Genomic DNA, 21985 nt, shown 5'->3' on the forward strand with positions numbered 1-21985 from the left:
TGTCTGTGCACAAGGGACAAGGCCAAAGATCAGTATCAAATACCTGTGATCTTCAAGCCCTTAGGCGGCATTTGCATTAAAAACAGGCACAACCCTGTTATCACTGTCAATCACTGCAAGGGTCAGTAAGACTACCAGAAATCAGTGTCTGTGAACACAGTTCATTGTGTCGACCACAAATGCAAGTTAAAGCTAATGCAGAGAAAAATATGTGAACATGATCTAGAAATGCTGGGTCTCCTCTGGGCCAAAGCTTGGTTAAAATGGACTGAGAAAAGGTGGATAATGGAAACAAAGAAACAAACAAACAAAAATGCTGCAAAGCTTTAATAACCCCAGTCCTATAATTTTTTTTTATCAAAGAAAATATAGTGACAGTGCTGGGCTATGTGTCTATGAGGTCCTAATTAATGCCTCAAATTGTTAAATAAACATTAAATAAAGGAAAATTAATTATCTTCTTGGATTCAACATGGTTATCATAGGCTTTGGTTTGATTGTGTTGCAGTTATTCCTACCTTCTGTACGTTTTTTGACGCATTGATACATTTTTGATTTAGTAAATCTGAGCTAGGCATAACACTATGGTAGACCGTGTGTCGAGGTTCTCAAGACAGCATCACAAACTAACCTGTATTCACAGACTCAATTCATTCACGCACCTTTCGACTCTTCTTGTTTTACTAATTCAAATAAAATGTAAAACTACTGTTCTTTTCTTGCCTGTCACTGGGCAAGAGAAGGGGTACATCCTGGACAGGAGAGACAGACAAAGAATCACACACAGTCACACCTACGCCTAATTAACTTAACATAATATGCAGTATTGTGCAAAACTCTTGAGCCACCCCTCATTTCTTTATATTGTGTTAGAAAAATGGGAAATAGGCGTAGTGATTCATTGAAACATGCAAACGTACATGATAGTTCAGTATATGAGGCAAGCTTGAAAGTTAATTTTTGGTGTGACCAACTTTATTCTTCAACACAGCGTGACCGCTTTTAGGCAGCTCTCTTGTGTTTTCTTTAAAGTCTTCAGGAATTGTTCTCCAGGCTTCTTGAAGGACACTCAGGGTGTTGGCTTACTTTTGTTCTGTTCTCCGTCAAGATGATCTCACACTGTTGGCGTTCTGGGGAGGCCAATCCATGACTGGAAGTGTTCCCTCATGCGTCTTTTTCATCATCGTGCTGAAAAATGAGGGTTTTGTCAGTCGGATGCTTTCCAGATCCTATTTTATGGTGGATAAAATTTGATGGTACTTTTGAGTGTGTTCGTGTTTCCATCAGTTTTGACAAGATTTCTAACATCTTGGACATTTTTCACAGATTCAGCTACAGAAATGGGAACAAACAGCTTTTGTGACAGGCTGCTAGTAACAAAGTGCCTAATGATACAATTTGGCAACTTTGCCAAGTTGTCTGTTATGTGTAGGAGAAACACTGACTCATCGCATGAGTTAGGTGCCTTTTTATAGGTCAGTGTTAAGTGGTCTAACAAAAAACACATTGCTCTGACAATGTTTAAGTGCAAACACGGCTAGAAAAAGCAGCCAATGTCCAGAGAAAGCCTGGAGAAATAATGCTAAAGACCGGTTTAAAATAATGGAAAAGGAAGTCAAGCTCCTGGTGGTGGTGGGGGGGTGGCTCAAGACTTTTGCGCTGAAGTGAATGTGGGAACCAGATGCCAGTTTCCCTACAACTGCTTATCTAGTTCATGACCCTGAACGGGATAAGCAGTTAGGCAAAGATAGACACCCCGCCCCCTTTTTCCAGTAATGCGAACAGCTGGTTCCAGCTTCCCGGAATATTTGTTATTAATATTAGAGATGGCACGATACCACTTTTTTATGTCCGATACCGATACCGATATCATAAATTTGGATATCTGCCGATACCGATATGAATCCGATATTGTGTGTTTTTTCATCAATAAAACTGTTTTTTTAAATATCTTGCTGCATTTTGTATAAGTTCATACTCAAGTTTAAATAAACAACAACACTAAAGCTATTCTGTTATACCTGTGTGTAAAAAATACACTGCACCCAAAATATTTCATAGTTCAGCAACACTGATCAATCTAATAAACTTAAACCTACTCCACCCTCCCTATTCTGGTATTTTAAAGAGTACTTAGCAGAAATATTAAGCAAACTAACTAATAGGGTTGCAAACTCCCAGCAAAAAAAAAAAAAAAGGGAACCACCCATCCTCCACCTCATGATGCTTAATCGATGTAATCAACTTTAATTTGATGCAGGGTGAAAAAAAATGCACAGAAATAAATTATTTTTCAAGAATAATTAAATGGATTCAACATCTTTCTTCAACAGAATTGCAGAATTCACAGATGGTACCTTCCCAAAGGAAAAAGTACTATAGCTTACTAGGGTAAATAGACTTAAGAGTTACTATATATAGTAATGGACTTCTATACATTTTACATCAGATTAAAACTTTGGGTGTAAGATTCAGAGAATTATTTATTAAAAGCGAGACATTTTAAATGAGAATAAGAAAGAAAAGTATGTCTTTGTGCCCCCCTTTTCCCTGTTCATGCCTATATCGGCCCCTGGCTAAACTTTGCTAGATCCGCCCCTGCACAGTTACCAGCCGTCAGCTACGAGAAAAGGATCCTGGTGTAGAAAGTAATATTAAATAAATTCTAACAACAGCTTATCAAGCTTAAACGTGCTGCTGTTGTTCAGCCGCTGGTTTCCTCTTTCTGGCAACGGTGGGCCAAAACGTCTCACGACAGAAAAGCCGATCAGCTGATCGTTAAGCAGTTTCACGATTGAAGTAGCAACAGGAAGGTGAGGGGAGAGAGGCAGTCGCTCCATATATCGGTTGTTAAGCTTAACATGGGAACGCTTTACAAACATTCAGAGATGAACTTACACACTTGCTTTACTTCTCTCTGGGATAACTTCCTCAGAGATGAAATGCTGGTTTGGTAGCGAGGCTACAAATACACACAGCCGCTCTATCACCTGACGCATACTGCTCCGACTTGCTACGGTTATGAGCCGAGTTACGCTGTGTCGCAAGTTTTGTGAGGTGCTTTTTTGATATTTAATGGATCGGATTACATTTTTTATTTTTCGCCGATATCCGATCCAGTAATTTAGGTCAGTATCGGACCGATACCGATACGTAATATCGGATCGGTCCATCTCTAATTAATATGCACTTTTTCAATTAGGGCCAAATGAATAATAATTTATATAATCAGTTTTATAAGTTCATAACATTCTGGCATGTTTCCACAAGATCAATCCAGTCTGATAGATAATCTGTTTTTTTCCACAGGTCTGATTTTTTTCCACTTTTAATCAAACATCTTCAGCTGTGTGATTTTTCCTGTATATTTCACTGTGAATGTCTTCAGGTTGTTAAGAAAATCAGCAGCAGGAAAGCAAACTTTGAACAAATTTTATTGAACATAAATTAAAAAAAAAAATCGGAGGTAAAAAAATATTCAATAGGCTTAGAAATTCTTTACAACTATGTACAGGAAAGGATCCATGTGAGCCGATACAGTAACAAAGATTTGTGTCAAATTCAGTCATGAATCCTACAAAACAAAAAGTCCACAGCAGTCAGCCTAAAGTCCCAGATCCTTGTGTACATCCAGTAGCGGGGGCACAATTACACAATGGAGTTTCTTAACCAAAAAAGGAAGAAAGAAAAGAGAGAAGAAAAAGCACAAAAAAGGTGACCACCTATTCTAAGTGTCCAACAGCAGTGATGTTACCTGTTTCTTAATATTGAAATGTAATAATTAGAAAGCTTAAAGAGCAAGAAAGCAGTTTTTCACTGCGTGTTGTGTAATTAAATTAAATCTCGCTTCTTTCTTTGAGGTAGAACACCTGAGGGAGATGGGGGGGGGTGGAGCAGGAGGAAGAGGGCACAAAACAATGATTAACCAGACATCAACTGAAGGGAATAAGCTTCACTGTTGCTCAGCCTACAAAGAGGAGGTTAAAAGCTCAAACACATTTACTTCCATTAGTCTGTTGAGCATACATTTATTGTTCAAATGTACAAAAAGAGCTGTAAGGGACCATGCCGGGGAAAGATCACCGTTTTCCTTTTGAATGCTGCACCAAGGAAACGCTTCCTCGTAGGCCTTAAAACATACAAACTGCACAAACAAAGAGAACAAAGAAAGAGTGTAACAGTGGGTAAAAGCATTCGGGTCACAGCATCTGCGCCGTTACAAATAAAAACAGAAGCTTTTGGCTGACTGGAGGAGCACAAAGGTTCGATCGACGCTATTAAAACTAACCTGTGGGATAAATGTCATCAGCACCTAAAATATTAAGTGAATGGGAATTTGTAATTCACTTAATTCAAGTCCCTGCTTCCGAGAGATGTGGTATCCAGAGTAAAAAGAGCTGCACTGCTGTTTTATAGTAAAAGTGAGTCCTGTCTGCTGCCAGAGAAGGCTGGGCCATGCTAAGGTGCTGTATTCTCCTCTTCGTTGCTCTCTGTGACTTTTTATTTACAGAGACAGACAGCTGAAGTTAGGTTTCACTTCTTTTTTTCCCCAGTTCCAGCAGAGGGCGCTGACAGCAAAGTCAGCGATGTGAAACAAAGTGTGAAGTAGATGAGAAACTACATAAATCCATCGTGTGTGTGCGTGCATGTGTAGACTTCATCCCAAGCTTTCACATATGGCTCTTATCTTGTGTACGTCCTTCACGGGTCTGTAAGTTGATCTTCTGAACACTGGCTCAGGTCTGTGTGCGTTATTGACCTCCATCATATGGCTACAGTTGCCTTCATGATTTCATTTACCGCCTGAGCTGCATCAAGTACGATGGCTTATTAGCGTCAGTGGTGAGGGGGGTTAATTCAGATAGCGGCGGCAGCGCCTTGCCCCGCAGTTGCAGAGGAGCTTGTTGCTCTCGTCCTCGATGGGGAACTTGTAGTCGTAGGTGAGCTCTTCTCCCCGGTAGATCTTCCTCAACGCGAAGATAACGATGTGCTTCCGTCCGTCCACGTTGATGACGCGCGAGTAGCAGTTCGGCTCGCACGAGTGGTTGATGAAACGAGCCGCATTGCCCTGCATCGTGGCGTCGACCACGTCGAAGTCGTCGATGCGGAACATGTAGCAGCCGATGCCCTGGAGTACAGAAACACACACATTACTTTCACATTTTAAGAGAAATGGTGTTTCATTGTTCTCGCCTCTTATGAATGTTGCCCACGATGTAAAAGGAGTTTGACCGCCTTAAATTTTAATGGTATGCCCCCCGAGTCTAGTGAGAGTGCGCCTTAAGGAAGTGAAAGAAAAAGGAAGATGTTGAAGTGCAGTCTAGAGTGTTTAGCTGGTGATCAAAGAATAAAAGAAAAAACTCTTAATAAAAAAAAAAGTTTTATTTTAACCAGCTGACTTGTTCAGGTTCAGCCGACGTGCCTGTTTGAAGTACTAATGATTAATGTAATCGGTGGAAGCAGACCGTGTCTTTGCATGCTGTGGTATTCAGTAATTTCTCTGTAGTTGTAACTAGTTACTGCTGCTTCACATTAAACTTGCAGCGGTGGTTTTGTTGTGAACGAGTCACAGAAAACATGAGGGCCGTGTTTCTCACTAACGTTTTAAAAGATGAAGCAGATACTCTGTGATGATGATTTCCGAGTGTAACCAACCTTGCTGTCGTAATACTTCTCCCGCTTATCAGTCAGGACTGCACGAATGACGGTACCGGCATACTCGATCACCATCTCCCCAGCATCGATGTTCCTTTTGCAGAATAGTCCACGACCATGAATCGCCGATCTAAGGGGGGCAAAGGGGGAGAAGATTAGAAAGTTCAACTTATTTATTTTTTGGACATCAGTGAAAACCTGAAGGGTTTTATGGTCATTTTTCGTTACCTGTAGACTCCTACTGCTTCTTTTGAGATTTTCTCCAGGTGTCTGAATCTCATTGCCATGGGAAGCTCACTGCTGGTGGCTCGCCTGGCAGAGACGCAACAGAGCAGCTGTTAGTACTGATGTGAAAACTGCTCAACTTCACAGACAAAAGTGAAGCAAACTGAATGACTAACCTAGAAGATTTGAGCGGGAATTCATCCTCCTCTTCATCAAAGGGGCCCAATATGTCGGGAAGCTCCCTGTGCTGCGACGCCAGGAAGTTGAACATGTCAAACGTTGCTTTCCTGGTTAAAGAATTAGGGAAAATCATTTGCGATGTGCGTCTTAACAAGACACATACAGACACCTTCAGTAAAGCGCAAGAGGTTTTAAAAGCAAAACCCGTGAACTAGGTTGTCTGTACCGTGTGCAGACTTCAGCTCGGGCGCAGCCACTCGGGTTGAGGGGGAGTTCTTCCTCGATGTCATCACATCGGTGGAAGCGGAAGCGGTGGCGTTTGCAGTATGCGGCGCCCTGCAGCTGCTCCAGCAGGAAGATGACGGCATCGTGGACGACGCCGAGCACCCGCGGCCCGCTCATCCCACCTAGAGGCAGCTGCCTTAGGTGGAACCCTGCCCGGGCTTCGAGGACACTGTCTATCACAGCGCGCCAGGCAACTGACGGTAGGTGAGAAAGGGAGGCAAAGATGAACACGCAGCCAAAATGCAAGATAAGACAGACAAATGTTTAAGTGAACACCTGGGCTGATTCTTTTATGTTGTATTCATTCTCATATTATAATAAGAAAAGAAATGGCTGACAACAGATAAATATCGGCCACTGACATAAATTAAAATCCTCTTATTTGCTGATAAAAGTCGAGGGTATTATCTGATGAGATATAAACTTCTATTTCTTATTTTTTAATGACAAAGAGTAGAAAATACCAGGATAAGAGTTAAATAAGAAGCAGAGGAGCGGTTCCTACCTTCTATGCTGTTAGCCTTAACGCTAAAGCCGTCATCACTGGTGATTTCAAAGCGCAGGTGGGGCTGGTTCATGTACGTCCTCGCTGTGGGTTTAGGTGGTGGCGGTGCTTCTTCTTCTGAGCTAAAACCTGCAAAACGTGAAAGACAGCGTCACACCTAACCACATATTCTCTCTTGCAAAGCAATGAGACTTAAAGATAATCAAAACTATATAATTTATTAATGATAAATGTTAAATGTAAAAACAAAGGTTTTTGGCCTAAATTAGACACAAATGATTAAACTTAGTGTTTAGTCACAAACCTGAATAAGGGCCCCACTCAGACAGGTCTCCGTGCCGAGCGCTCACCCATTTGTGCGTCATACCCTGAATCTGACTGTTGGTTTTGGTGGGAGATGGTGGACTGTCATCATGAAAACACCTGCACACAAGGGAAAAAAACATATTTGTCAAAAATACTTTTTTTTTTTTCCTTCATTTTTTCACAGGTTAAACGTTCTGTCTCTTCTCTTTTCCCTTGATTTTCTCTTTCTCTACTACAGGACGGTCTAATGGTCTTTGGGCCCGATCAAAAATCCCTTTAAGTATCCGAAATATGACACCCTGATGGCCCTGAACACTGCAGTCAAAACAAAACTGCCTGGGAGCAGGAGCCTGGAATGGGGCTGGGCGATCAATGTTGAGCTGTCCTTAGTATACGTTCATGGTACACTCTGCACTAGGCTGCAACTAACAGAGTTTAAAATACTAAAGAAAGTCTTGAATGATCCCAACAGTTTATTCCTGCCATAAACTGCACAAGTTTTGACCTGATTACTTAACCTAACCCTTGATTCATTTTCCTGTGTCTCAAAGACATGATGTCATTTCTTAAATTAGGAAGGTGGGGGGATTTATTTCACAGTCAAAGGCAGCACTATTCATTTTCCCCAAAGTAAAATTCTTTTTATCCAGCTTTGTCTGAACTAATCCATTTATTTTGTAAATATTTGTAGTCACTTTGATCCCCCAACTATTTTAATTCATATCTATCTTACTATGTTTACTTGGAAGCAGAATATTAAACCTTATTGTGTGGATGCTGGAGGCATCCACACTATTGAGTTCCTGTTTCTCTTTATTCTTTATACTTTATTGTGTGGATGCTTTAAGCATCCACACTATTGAGTTCCTGTTTCTCTTTATTCTTTATACTTTATTATTATTATTCTAGTTGCCACTTTTTCACTTTTTTTGGCACTTAACTACTTCCACAATTTTCAGCCGATTTTCACCGTTCAAATTTTAAACTATTCTGCTATTTCTGCTAATGATCGCTATATCTTTTGGTGTTTATTACTGTTATACTTTTTAAAATATTCCACTTTTTTTCCTTTAATTTGTCCCATTGAAATGAATGGGAAACTTCTGCAATTCTGCTAAATTTTGCTTGTTTTGAAACTTAACTACTTTTTCCTACTTTCACGTAGAACAACCATTCAAACTTTAAAATGTTCTCAAATTATTGGGCTATTCAGGAATAAATCAGATTTTTCAAATCTTTTACCGTTTTATTTTTATGCCTCTTAAAGTTTTGAGTTGCAAAATTGTGATTTTTCAGAAAATACATGCGTTGTTATGGTTGCTATGCACTTGGCTTCCAGTGTGCCACTGTAGGTTTCGCAGTCTTCTCTTCATGTCCGAACAACTTCTTGCTACTTGCTCAATTTTCACTCAACTTCCACAAATTATACATCAAAACGTAGGTATTTTTGCTGGCTTTCCGAAAATGTCACCATCATTGTTGTGAGACTTATAGAATTTTGGCAAATCTCCTCAGACCAACACAAAGTCTCAAAACTCTCCATAGAAAGTCAATGGAGAGCTTGTTCAAAATCACAGCTTGATTTCTGTAATGAGAGGCATATTCGAATCGTCATATCTCCTTCTTCAAAGCGAAGTTAAAACATGAGGCTTGTCCCAGTATATCTTCAGACACTCCTGACGCTCACAATTCAAGAATTTCTTTCTCACCTATTACCGTTCTGAAATGAGTTAGACTTGTTTGAGGGTAGGAAATTAGTCCTTCGCTCAGATTTCTTCAGATTTCAAACTCTGGAAATGATCCACTTTTTTTCTCTCGTCATATCTTTTTGATAGATTTCCACAGAGACCTGAAAATTTCCATGACTGTTCACCAAAGCCTGCTGTCTCTTACGGTGAAAGAATGATATCGATACTCCAAATAGATTTAGAGTTAGAAAGCGTTGTTTGAGGGCAAGTCAAGGCAGATTTCGCTTGCCTCTACTCAGTTATGGTGCATTAGAAGTCAAATATCTTCAATAATTCATATTTTAATGATAAATTGTCAACACTTTAAGATTCCCCCATCTCTTCTGAACAAAACGGTGTAAGAATGACTGTTCTAGCCCCTACGGTTAGGAAATTATGGCCATTTGTTTGAGGGGAATCCTCACTATGAGAAATTCACTGCAGAAATCCTGTCTCTGTGCTCTGTGTGTGTAAAAACGGCTGCACCTGTTTTGGCGGGAAAAAGTACACAGCCTCTCTGATTGGTGGATTCAAATTTAGCAGCTCCCAGGCTGCTTGACTGACCTAGAAACTTGATTTTCTCTCCCTGTGTGTGTGTGTGTGTGTGTGTGTGTGTGTGTGTGTGTGTGTGTGAGAGAGAGAGAGAGAGAGAGAGAGAGAGAGAGAGTTTTATGGGAGCATCTTATTATATGATTTAAATTCAATATATTTAGACTGGTTGACTGAATTTGATCCTGTGTGTATCTCTCTGTGCTTGTGGGACTTTTTGCAGCTGTCCATTTTGCTTTTCCAATTTTTCTATTTAAGTTATTACTATTGTGCTAAGTCATAGCATTTGTGCTGCTTTTCAGTATTTGTGCTAAATACAGCATTTCTGCTAAATCATACTATTTCTGCTATTTTATAAGATTTGTGCTAAATACAGCATTTGTGCTAAATCATACTATTTCTGCTATTTTATAGGATTTGTACTTAATATAATATTTATGCTTAATTATAGTATTTCTGCCATTTTATAGTATTTGTGCTAAAACATAGTATTTCTACTAAACGCAGTATTTCTGGGTAATCATAGTATTTCTATGTATTCCTGCCAGCTCCTCAGGAAGCCAATCCTCTGTGAGGACTGTAATTTTCAAATTGACATATCAAGTCATGCACGGCTTCCCAGCCAGCCAATCATATCTGAGTCCTGGCACATTCAAATTTGCATATTGGGACCTTCATGGCTTCCCAGCCAGCCAATCATATCTGAGTCCTGGCACATTTAAATTTGCATATTGGGACCTTCATGGCTTCTAAGCCCACCAATCATCTATGTCATATATCTCTAATATTTCATATTTTTATTTTAAATGGTCAGCATTTCAAGATTCCCCCATGTCTTCTGAATAAAATGGTCTAAGAATGACTGTTTTAGCCCCTACGGTTAGAAATTTATGGCTGTTTGTTTGAGGGGAATTCTCACTATGAGAAATAGACTGCAAAAATCCTGTCTCTCTCTGTGCTGCGTGTGTAAAAGCCTGCACTTAGTGCACCAGTTTTGGCGGGAAAAAGTACACAGCCTCTCTGATTGGTGGATTCAAATTTAGCAGCTCCCAGGCTGCTTGACTGACCTAGAAACTTGATTTTCTCTCCCTGTGTGTGTGTGTGTGTGTGTGTGTGTGTGTGTGTGTGTGTGAAACAGAGAGAGAGAGATAGAGAGGGCGAGAGAGAGTTTTTATGGGAGCATCTTATTGTATGATTTAAATTCAATATATTTAGACTGGTTGACTGAATTTGATCCTGTGTGTGTCTCTCTGTGCTTGTGGGACTTTTTGCAGCTGTCCATTTTGCTTTTCCAATTTTTCTATTTAAGTTATTACTATTGTGCTAAGTCATAGCATGTGTGCTGCTTTTCAGTATTTGTGCTAAATACAGCATTTCTGCTAAATCATACTATTTCTGCTATTTTATAGGATTTGTACTTAATATAATATTTATGCTTAATTATAGTATTTCTGCCATTTTATAGTATTTGTGCTAAAACATAGTATTTCTACTAAATGCAGTATTTCTGGGTAATCATTGTATTTCTATATATTTCTGCCAGGTCCCCAGGAGTCAGTCCTCTGTAAGGACTGTAATTTTCAAATTGACATATCAAGTCATGCACGGCTTCCCAGCCAGCCAATCATATCTGAGTCCTGGCACATTCAAATTTGCATATTGGGGCATTCATGGCTTCCCAGCCAGCCAATCATATCTGAGTCCTGGCACATTCAAATTTGCATATTGTTACCTTCATGGCTTCCCAGCCAGCCAATCATATCTGAGTCCTGGCACATTCAAATTTGCATATTGTTGCCTTCATGGCTTCCCAGCCAGCCAATCATATCTGAGTCCTGGCACATTTAAATTTGCATATTGGGACCTTCGTGGCTTCTAAGCCCACCAATCATCTATGTCATATATCTCTAATATTTCATATTTTTATTTTAAACGGTCAGCATTTCAAGATTCCCCTATGTCTTCTGAATTAAATGGTCTAAGAATGACTGTTTTAGCCCCTACGGTTAGGAATTTATGGCTGTTTGTTTGAGGGGAGTCCTCACTATGAGAAATAGACTGCAAAATCCTGTCTCTCTCTGCTGCATGTGTAAAAGCCTGCACTTGGTGCACCAGTTTTGGCGGGAAAAAGCACACAACCTCTCTGATTGGTGGATTCAAATTGAGAAGCTCACAGCTGTTTGACTGACCTAGAAACATGCTGTTAACAGCCCCTGTTCACTTGCTGCTGCTGCTGCTGCTGCTGTGTGTGTGTGTGTGTGTGTGTGTGTGTGTGTGTGTGTGTGTGTGTGTGTGTGTGTGTGTGTGTGTGTGTGTGTGTGTGTGTGTGTGTGTGTGTGTGTGAGAGAGAGAGAGAGAGAGAGAGAGAGAGAGAGAGAGAGAGAGAGAGAGAAAGACACACAAAGACCTTTTTAGGGCAGCATCTCATTGGTGGATAAAAATATAATATATTCAGACTGGTTGACTGGCATAAACCCTGTTTGTGTGTGTCTCTCACTGTACATTTGTGTATCCATATTTGATTTTTTGTGTATTTGGTGATTTGTGTATCCATATTTGATTTTGTGTATCTGTTGGCTGTTCTTTTTTTTTTTTCTAAATGTATTTTTATTTTATTTTTTCACAGGTGAACAAAAATTAGTTTTGAGCGAACTTAACCATGTTCCTTTTTATTCAGCTTATCATTTTACCTTTCCAGTATTTTCACTTAAGTTATTACTATTCTGCTCAATCATAGTATCTGTTCTAAATCATCGTTATTAAGCTATATTGTAGGATTTCAGCTAAATCATAGTATTTCTACTATATTATATTTTTCTTTCTAAATATAGCATTTCTGCTATAGAATAGTGTTTCTGCTATATTATAATATTTGTGCTAAAATGGAGTATTTTTGCTAAAACATAGTATTTATATAAAATTACAATATTCATAGTATATTACAGTGTCTCTGGTAAATCACAGCATTTCTGCTATGTTGTACTGTTTTTCTAAATCATAGTATTTCTGTAATGTTTAAGAATGTTTAGCTAAATATATTCTTTCTGTTATCTTATACTATTTCTCCTAAATTCTTGTATTTTTGAGAAGTTATCATGTTTCTGGTAAGTTACAATATTTCTGCTAAGTTCTGCTATGCTATTGTATTTCTGCCAAGTATTATGTTTCCTCTAAGATATTACAGTTCTGCTAAGTTAATACATTTTAGCAAAGTTCCTTTGCTTCTGCAAAGTTTTTACAATTTCTGCAACTTTTCAGCTTTTTCAGCTATTTTCAGCAGATAGCTTCAGCTTTAAGCATCCACACTGCATTTTCGCAGGAAATGCAAATTTTTCTAGTTATTCTAGTTGCCAATTTTTGTACTTTTTTTGGCACTTAACTACTTCCACAATTTTCAGCCGATTTTCACCGTTCAAATTTTAAACTATTCTGCTATTTCTGCTAATGTGCGCTATATCTTTTGGTATTTTTTGCTGTTATACTTTTTAAAATATTAAGCTTTTTATGCAATTTTTTGTCCCATTGAAATGAATGGAAAACTTCCAAAATTCTGCTAAAACTTGCTCATTTTTGAAACTTGACTACCTCATCATACTTTCACCTAGAACAGCCATTCAAACTTTAAAATGTTTTGAAATTATTGGGCTATTCCTGAGTGATTCAGCTTTTTCATATCTGTTACAGTTTTCATCTTATCCCTCTTTAAGTTTTGAGTTTCATTTTGTGATTTTCACAAAATACATGCGTTGTTATGGTTGCTATGCACTTGGCTTTCAGTGTGCCACTGAAGGTTTTGCAGTCTTCTCTTCATGTCCGAACAACTTCTTGCTACTTGCTCAATTTTCACTCAACCCCCACAAATTATACATCAAAACGTAGGTATTTTTGCTGGCTTTCTGAAAATGTCACTGTCATTGTTGTGGAATTTATAGAATTTTGGCAAATCTCCTCAGACTAAAACAAAGTCGCAAAACTCTCCATAGAAAGTCAATGGAGAGCTTGTTCAAAATCACCGCTTGATTTCTGTAATGAGAGGCATATTCGAATCGTCATATCTCCTTAACGAAGCAAAGTTAAGACATAAGGCTTGTCCCAGTATATCTTCAGACACTCCTGACGCTCACAATTCAAGAATTTCTTTCTCACCTATTACCGTTCTGAAATGAGTTAGACTTGTTTGAGGGTAGGAAATTAGGTCCTTCGCTCAGATTTCTTCAGATTTCAAACTCTGAAATGAACCACTTTTTTCTCTCGTCATATCTTTTTAATGGATTTCCACAAAGACCTGAAAATTTCCATGATTGTTCACCAAAGCCTGCTGTCTCTTACGGTGAAAGAATGATATTGATACTCCAAATAGATTTAGAGTTAGAAAGCGTTGTTTGAGGGCAAGTCAAGGCAGTTTTGCTTTGCTCTACTCAGTTATGGTGCATTAGAAGTCAAATATCTTTAATAATTCATATTTTAATGATAAATTGTCAACACTTTAAGATTCCCCATCTCTTCTGAACAGAACGGTGTAAGAATGACCGTTCTAGCCTCTATGGTTAGGAAATTATGGTCATTTGTTTGAGGGGAGTCGTCATTATGAGAAATAGACTGTGTCTCTCTGTGCTGCGTGCACCTGTTTTGGCGGGAAAAAGTGCACAGGCTCTCTGATTGGTGGATTCAAATTCAGCAGCTCCCAGGCTGCTTGACTGAGCTAGAAACTTACTTCTCTCTCCCTGTGTGTGTGTGTGTGTGTGTGTGTGTGTGTGTGTGTGTGTGTGTGTGTGTGTGTGTGTGACAGAGAGAGAGAGAGAGAGAGAGAGAGACCTTTTTATGGGATGATCTCAGTGTAAGATTCAAATTCAATATATTTAGACTGGTTGACTGAATTGGCTCTTGTGTGTGTGTGTGTGTGTGTGTGTGTGTGTGTGTGTGTGTGTGTGTGTGTGTGTGTGTGTGTGTGTGTGTGTGTGACAGAGAGAGAGAGAGAGAGAGAGAGAGAGAGAAAGCCTTTTTATGGGATGATCTCATTGTAAGATTCAAATTCAATATATTTAGACTGGTTGACTGAATTGGATCTTTTTTGTGTGTGTGTGTGTGTGTGTGTGTGTGTGTGTGTGTGTGTGTGTGTGTGTGTTTTTGTGTGACAGAGAGAGAGAGAGAGAGAAAGCCTTTTATGGGATGATGCCATTGTAAGATTTAAATTCAATATATTTAGACTGGTTGACTGAATTGGATCTTGTGTGTGTGTGTGTGTGAGAGAGAGAGAGAGAGAGAGAGAGAGAGAGAGAGAGAGAAAGCCTTTTATGGGATGATGTCATTGTAAGATTTAAATTCAATATATTTAGACTGGTTGACTGAATTGGATCTTGTGTGTGTGTGTGTGTGTGTGTGTGTGTGTGTGTGTGTGTGTGTGTGTGTGTGTTTGTCTGACAGAGAGAGAGAGAGAGAGAGAGACTTTTTATGGGATGATCTCATTGTAAGATTCAAATTCAATATATTTAGACTGGTTGACTGAATTGGATCTTGTGTGTGTGTGTGTGTGTGTGTGTGTGTGTGTGTGTGTGTGTGTGTGTGTGTGTGTGTGTGTGTGTGTGTGTGTGTGTGAGAGAGAGAGAGAGAGAGAGAGCCTTTTATGGGAGCATCTTATTGTATGATTTAAATTCAATATATTTAGACTGGTTGACTGAATTTGATCCTGTGTGTGTCTGTCTGTGCTTGTGTGTTACCATATGTGTACATATTTGTGATTGTGTGACTGTTATTATTTTTTTTTTGCTGGTTTTTTTTTCATTTAACAATTACATTTGAGGGACCCTTAGCATGTTCAGGATTTTTTCAGCTGTCCATTTTGCTTTTCCAATTTTTCTATTTAGGTTATTACTGTTGTGCTAAGTCATAGCATTTCTGCTGCTTTTCAGTATTTGTGCTAAATACAGCATTTCTGCTAAATCATACTATTTCTGCTATTTTATGAGATTTGTGCTAAATACAGCATTTGTGCTAAATCATACTATTTCTGCTATTTCATAAGATTTGTGCCAAATATAGTGTTTCTGCTAAAAAAATAGTATTTCTGCCAAATATAGTATTTTTGATTAATTATACTTTTCTACCAAATCATAGTACAGTTTTACTGCTTTTTATATGGCTTCTAAGACAACCAATCATATCCGAGGGCTTGCACATTCAAATTTGCATATTGGGGCATTCATGGCTTCTAAGACAACCAATCATCTATGTCATATATCTATGATATTTCATATTTTTATTTTAAATGGTCAACATTTCAAGATTCTCCCATGTCTTCTGAACACAACGGTCTAAGAATGACCGTTTTAGCCCCTCACGGTTAGGAATTTATGGCTGTTTGTTTGAGGGAGTCCTCACTATGAGAAATACACTGCAAAAATCCTGTCTCTCTCTGTGCTGCATGTGTACAAGCCTGCACTTGGTGCACCAATTTTTGGCGGGAAAAAGCACACAGCCTCTCTGATTGGTGGATTCAAATTGAGAAGCTCACAGCTGTTTGACTGACCTAGAAACATGCTGTTAACAGCCCCTGTTCACTTGCTGATGCTGCTGGTGTGTGTGTGTGTGTGACAGAGAGAGAGAGAGAGAGAGAGAGAGAGAGAGCCTTTTATGGGAGCATCTTATTGTATGATTTAAATTCAATATATTTAGACTGGTTGACTGAATTTGGTCCTGTGTGTGTCTCTCTGTGCATGTGTGTTTCCATATCGTCCATATTTGTGATTGTATGATGGTTATAGTTTTTTTTGCTGATTTTTTTTCATTTAACAATTACATTTGAGGGACCCTTAGCATGTTCAGGATTTTTTCAGCTGTCCATTTTGCTTTTCCAATTTTTCTATTTAAGTTATTAATATTCTGCTAGGTCATAGCATTTCTGCTGCTTTTCAGTATTTGTGCTAAATACAGCATTTCTGCTAAATCATACTATTTCTGCTATTTCATAAGATTTGTGCTAACTATAGTGTTTCTGCTAAAAAATTGTATTTCTGCCAAATACAGTATTTTTGATTAATTATAGTTTTTCTACCAAATCATAGTACAGTTTTACTCCTTTTTATATGGCTTCTAAGACAACCAATCATATCTGAGGGCTTGCACATTAAAATTTGCATATTGTTGCCTTCATGGCTTCCCAGCCAGCCAATCATATCTGAGGGCTTGCACATTCAAATTTGCATATTGGGGCCTTCATGGCTTCCCAGCCAACCAATCATCTATGTCATATATCTATAATATTTCATATTTTTATTTTAAATGGTCAACATTTCAAGATTCCCCCACGTCGTCTGAACAAAAGAATGTCTACGAATGACCGTTTTAGCCCCTACAGTTAGGAATTCATGGCTGTTTGTTTGAGGGGAGTCCTGACTATGAGAAAGAGACTGCAAAAATCCTGTCTCTCTCTGTGCTGCATGTGTAAAAGCCTGCACTTGGTGCACCAGTTTTGGCGGGAAAAAGCACACAGCCTCTCTGATTGGTGGATTCAAATTGATAAGGTCACAGCTGTTTGACTGACCTAGAAACATGCTGTTAACAGCCCCTGTTCTCTTGCTGATGCTGCTGTGTGTGTGTGTGTGTGGGTGTGTGTGTAAGAGAGAGAGAGAGAGAAAGAAAGACACACACAAAGACCCTTTTTAGGGTAGCATCTCATTGTTGGATAAAAATATTATATATTCAGACTGGTTGACTGGCATAGACCCTTGTCTGTGTGTGTCTCTGAGTATCCATATTTGATTTCTTGTGTATTTGTTGATTTGTGTATCCATATTTGAGTTTGTGTGTATCTGTTGGCTTTTCTTTTTTTTTTCTTTTTCTAAATGTATTTTTATTTTATTTTTCACAGGTGAACAACAATTAGTTTTCAGCGAACTTAACCATGTTCCTTTTATTCAGCTTGTCATTTTACCTTTCCAATATTTTCACTTAAGTTATTACTATTCTGCTCAATCATAGTATCTGTTCTAAATCATTGTTTTTAAGCTATATTGTAGGATTTCTGCTAAATCATAGTATTTCTACTATATTATATTTTTCTTTCTAAATATAGCATTTCTGCTATAGAATAGTATTTCTGCTATGTTATAATATTTGTGCTAAACTGGAGTATTTTTGCTAAAACATAGTATTTATTTAAAATTACAATATTCATAGTATATTACAGTGTCTCTTTTAAATCACAGCATTTCTGCTATGTTGTACTGTTTTTCTAAATCATAGTATTTCTGTAATGTTTAAGAATGTTTGGCTAAATATATTCTTTCTGTTATCTTATACAATTTCTCCTAAATTCTTGTATTTTTGAGAAGTTATCGTGTTTCTGTTACGTTACAATGTTTCTGCTAAGTTCTGCTATGCTATTGTATTTCTGCCAAGTATTATGTTTCCTCTAAGATATTGCAGTTCTGCTAAGTTACTACATTTTAGCAAATTTCCTTTGCTTCTGCAAAGTTTTTACAATTTCTGCAACTTTTCAGCTTTTTCAGCTATTTTTAGCAGACAGCTTCAGCATTACAGCATCCACACTGCATTTTCGCAGGAAATGCAAATTTTTCTAGTTTCATTTTATGTTTGATATACCACTGACCTAAAACAGACTGCCTTGTCTGGAAAACATTTTCACATCCCCCACAATCCCCTCCTTTTCTTTGAATTTCTTTTAATTATCTATTAAGACAACTTAATGTGTACAGCATCTTGTTTTATCAAAAAAACAAACAAAAAACAAAACAAAACCCAGCACATACACTAAAACTACTTGAGGCTCAAGGACCTAAATCATTAGTTTTCACGTGCCCTTTCAGCTCTTTCAAATCTTTAAATACAGCCTAAGTCTGTAAATGAGGCTAACCTGGTGGGTGTAGGAGGTGGTGGTGGAGCAACGATCCTCAGCGGCTCAGGCTCTGGCTGTGGCTCAAGCTGGCGATCCAGATCAAGAACATCTTTCATCGTTGGAGCTTTCATTCTCACACCACTTGGCCTGTTGAAAGACACCAACATGCTTTATTTTCTCTTTTGCCATCTTTTACTTTAAAACTCTTTCAGCTGCTGAGAGTGCAAATTTCTCTCATTGCTGAGATTCTGCAGATCAGAGGACCAATTTATAAAATGTCAGTCTGTATGTGATGCTCGGCACTTCATACAAAATGAAGCTGGAGATCAATTGTTTTTTTGTTTTTTTTAATGTTAAACATTAAGATCAAGGCAAATATTAGTTTTTTAAATATTACTCGTGTTCTGCATGTTGCAGTAAAAACATTTTTAAATCATCTGTTACCTGGCTTCATCAGTGTCCTCCGGCTCACTCGATGGATCCTTCAGGAAGTCCATCTTGGATTTCTTCCTGGAAGGTCTCTCAGACACCGACGACACTCTCTTAACTCTCACCTGGTGGCGCGATGCAGCAGGTATTGATTCATTACCGAAACCACTGGGAGACTCCAAATGACCAGCTGATGACTGATCCGAGTCTTCGACGTTGGGAAACGGCAATGGTTTCCGATGCTTGGCCTTTGGTTGTCGAGTACTGCTGAGAATGATGGGTTTAGTTTTGGGTGTGTCTCGGTGAGTAGCCATGGCTCTATCGATAATCGCTTGGGCTGTGCTTTCTTCAATGTTGGAGAAACTAGGTTCAGGAGAGCTGTACATGCTGACAGTTGTGGGAGCAGCAGCTGTGCTGTTGCTTTTCATGGGCACCATTTTGACGATGATCTTCCTCTTGGCCGCCTGGAGGTTAGGGGCAGGAGGGGCGTTTGCAGCTGAAGGGCTGGGCCGAGGCTTTATTATGACATGAGGCATGGAGCGCTGTAAAGCATTACCACTGTGGAGAATCTTGGCAATCTGGCTTATCTTACTGTAGGTTGGTGAATCTGTGCTGAGAGGCTGATACGTGTTCAACTTTGGGTCTTTGATCATAATCTGACCGTGCCGGTTGACCAGCAGGACCTGATGGGTAGAAGCCTGCGGTGGGGGCGAGCTAGCTGACCCAGCTGGGTTCTCCGTCGCTGCCTGCTGCTGACTTTCTGGCTTGGAGCTGATCAAGTTTATAGCGATGGTTTTCCCCAATGAAGCACCTGGCTGAATGTTTAAAGCATTTAAACCATTGATCATGGCAGGGGGTGCGACCGGGTGCGGTACTGCATGAAAAGTAACTGCAGCAGAGGAAACGGACGCAGTGTGTCCAGGGTGAGGGGGTAAAGGCAGTTTGGTTTGCATCAGGGGAAGTGAAGGTTTCATCGCCAATCGTTTGAGGTTTGGTGCAGGATGTTTTGTCTTCACAAAGACAGTTTTCATCTGTGCTGTGGGAGGCTTTTTGGTTTTAGGCTCTGGAGAATAATCAGGATCGTTCAAATCATCTTTAAATCCTTCTTCTGAGTCAGCTGACGAAGCGCTGTCATCCCTGTTGTCAGCGATGTGTTTATTTGGATACTCTGCAGAGCCATGCTCAGCAGGAACGAAATGGCCTGTAGATGAATCCAAGAACACCTCGTTTTGAGACGGCAATGTTTCTGAGGTCATCGGGACCTCTTCCTCCTGAACGGACAGTTCGTTATTTGTGTAAGCTGACTCCAGGAGAGCAGAAGGTGAAAGACTTTCCTGAAGCACTGGTTCAGGTTGTTCTTCAGCTGGTGACTTTGGGACCGTGTAGATTGACTCAAGCCTCTTTAGGGCCACCGTTAGTTGTTTAGTGGGTGTAGTGTGATTGGTTTGAATTTTAGCTTCTTCATTCCCTCCCTCTGCATCCTGAGCGTCTTCATCGGCCGCCTCGCTTTCAGTTTCTGACCCACCGTCCGTACCGTCTAACTGCGGGATTGACTGAGCTGAATTAAGCTGACCTGAGGCATCCGAGCCACTTGCTGCGTGATCGCACACCACCGTGCGTGAAAACTTAAAATAACGACTCGAGTCGTCTTCTTCAGAATCAATCTCCTGATCATTTCCCTGCATTTCCACCTCTCTGCTGCCTTGTGCCCCGCAATGAAGAGACACATTCTCTGTGAGCAAAGCCTCATCAAACTCAAGCTTAGCATTCAGCATGGAGTCCACTGCTACCTCAGTGTCAGTGTCAAACACAGTGTAAGGGAGCTCCTGAGACATCAGCTGGGCCACTTCCTCCTCCAGGTTATCAGGTGCCAGTGAGATCCCATTTGTAGTGGCCACAGCTGCATCTTCTGCCTCAGATGATGCCAAAAAGTCTTGGGGAACCTCGGCAGAGATTGGAGTGGTAATTTTAAAGCTATGCCTCCCTCTGGGGGAGTGAGTGATGGCTCCTTGCCGAGGCGACAGCCCTGTAGAAATGCTGGAGCTGGATCTAGGTGGGGAGCTCCAGACCGGAGATGCAGAGTTCTGTCGTGAGAGAGGAGGTGAAGCTGATCCGAAGTTCGATGCCCTTGGAGGAGAGCTGAATAGGGCACATCGGGAGTGGACCGTGCCGCCAGAGCGAAGTGTCATCGGTACGGACGGGTCGCTCTCTGATGGCGAGGAGCTGCAACGGCTTCTTGACGAGAGCCTCCGAGGCCGCCGGGTTTCCTCCAGGTCCCTCAGAGTCAGGATGTGATGGGACTTGGGTGGAGCACACCCTGACAGCAAGAAAAGGGAGTGTGAAATGGGGTTTACTGTTTTATTTAGTCACACACACCAGGTACACATCTTCTCCTAAAACTCCACGTACCTGGAGATGGTAGTGGTCGAGATGATCCTCCTGCTGGTCTCCTGGTGTGTGTGTAAGCAGGGCTTTTAGACCCGGGTGTGTTGTGCAGTTTAGAGTTGGGTGATATGGAAGTGGATTTTATTGGGCTGGATGTGGGACTTAAAATATCTGGAGACTCAATATCTAGAAAAGATTTTTAAAAAGAAGAAAAAAAAGAAAATAGTTTTTAGCACATTAAAAAAAATACTCATATTTTCAATTTCTTGTCCACTGCTTCAGCTTCACTGCTCTCCTCACAGCTGTTGAGATCCTGCTCACCTCTGTGGTGGTTCGGACTGTGGACTATGGTGTGGTTCTCTTCATCCTCCCACTTCAAATTCTGCTCCTCACCAGGGAGAGGAGTGCTCACCTCTGTCACCTTGCAGGTGTACTTACAGCGCCGGCGTGGGTCCACGGTGCTCCAGTACAACCGTGAACACCTAGACAATGAAAGAAGGAAGAAAATGCGTTTCAAGCTTGTTAGTGAAGAGACCATGAACTATGGATAAATCAGTAATGTCAGTACCAGCAGCCAAGAACTAAGCCAATCACATGTAACCCTTTCCCATTAGTACAGCTTGGCATGGTTTTTAGATTCGAGGCGATCGAAAGAAAATGTGACATAAGTAGACTGCACACCACCGATTGGCTGGTCTTTGAGTCATGAGAGCTACTCCTTCACAAAAATTAAAACAGCCATCTTTGAAATGCAGCAACGGGGAAAACTATGGGCTCAAATTGTGGTCATAAATAATTTGTACTTGTAAATCAAATGTGTAGTTGTGAACTGAGTTTTGTAAACTTGTAAACCAAAATATCTCAAAGTTTTATGTTTGTGCATCT

General features: G+C 39.9%; 1 protein-coding gene across 2 annotated transcripts in view; it reads right to left on the reverse strand.

Moving 5' to 3' along the window:
• Positions 1 to 3416: 3416 nt before the first annotated feature.
• kmt2ba (lysine (K)-specific methyltransferase 2Ba) overlaps positions 3417 to 21985 on the reverse strand; it is a 44735-nt gene continuing 26166 nt past the window's right edge. For both annotated transcript variants that reach the window (XM_039605532.1, XM_031739555.2), the window contains exons 26-36: positions 21422 to 21582; positions 21125 to 21286; positions 18731 to 21032; positions 18305 to 18433; positions 7155 to 7273; positions 6851 to 6979; positions 6287 to 6539; positions 6057 to 6167; positions 5884 to 5967; positions 5656 to 5785; positions 3417 to 5128 (exon numbers count right to left, since the gene is read on the reverse strand). In XM_039605532.1, the coding sequence (XP_039461466.1) occupies positions 4853 to 5128; positions 5656 to 5785; positions 5884 to 5967; positions 6057 to 6167; positions 6287 to 6539; positions 6851 to 6979; positions 7155 to 7273; positions 18305 to 18433; positions 18731 to 21032; positions 21125 to 21286; positions 21422 to 21582 (3856 nt within the window). In that variant the 3' untranslated portion in view covers positions 3417 to 4852. The remainder of the gene's footprint in view (positions 5129 to 5655; positions 5786 to 5883; positions 5968 to 6056; positions 6168 to 6286; positions 6540 to 6850; positions 6980 to 7154; positions 7274 to 18304; positions 18434 to 18730; positions 21033 to 21124; positions 21287 to 21421; positions 21583 to 21985) is intronic.

Source organism: Oreochromis aureus, linkage group 22, assembly GCF_013358895.1.
Source record: "Oreochromis aureus strain Israel breed Guangdong linkage group 22, ZZ_aureus, whole genome shotgun sequence".
Lineage (NCBI taxonomy): Eukaryota > Metazoa > Chordata > Actinopteri > Cichliformes > Cichlidae > Oreochromis > Oreochromis aureus.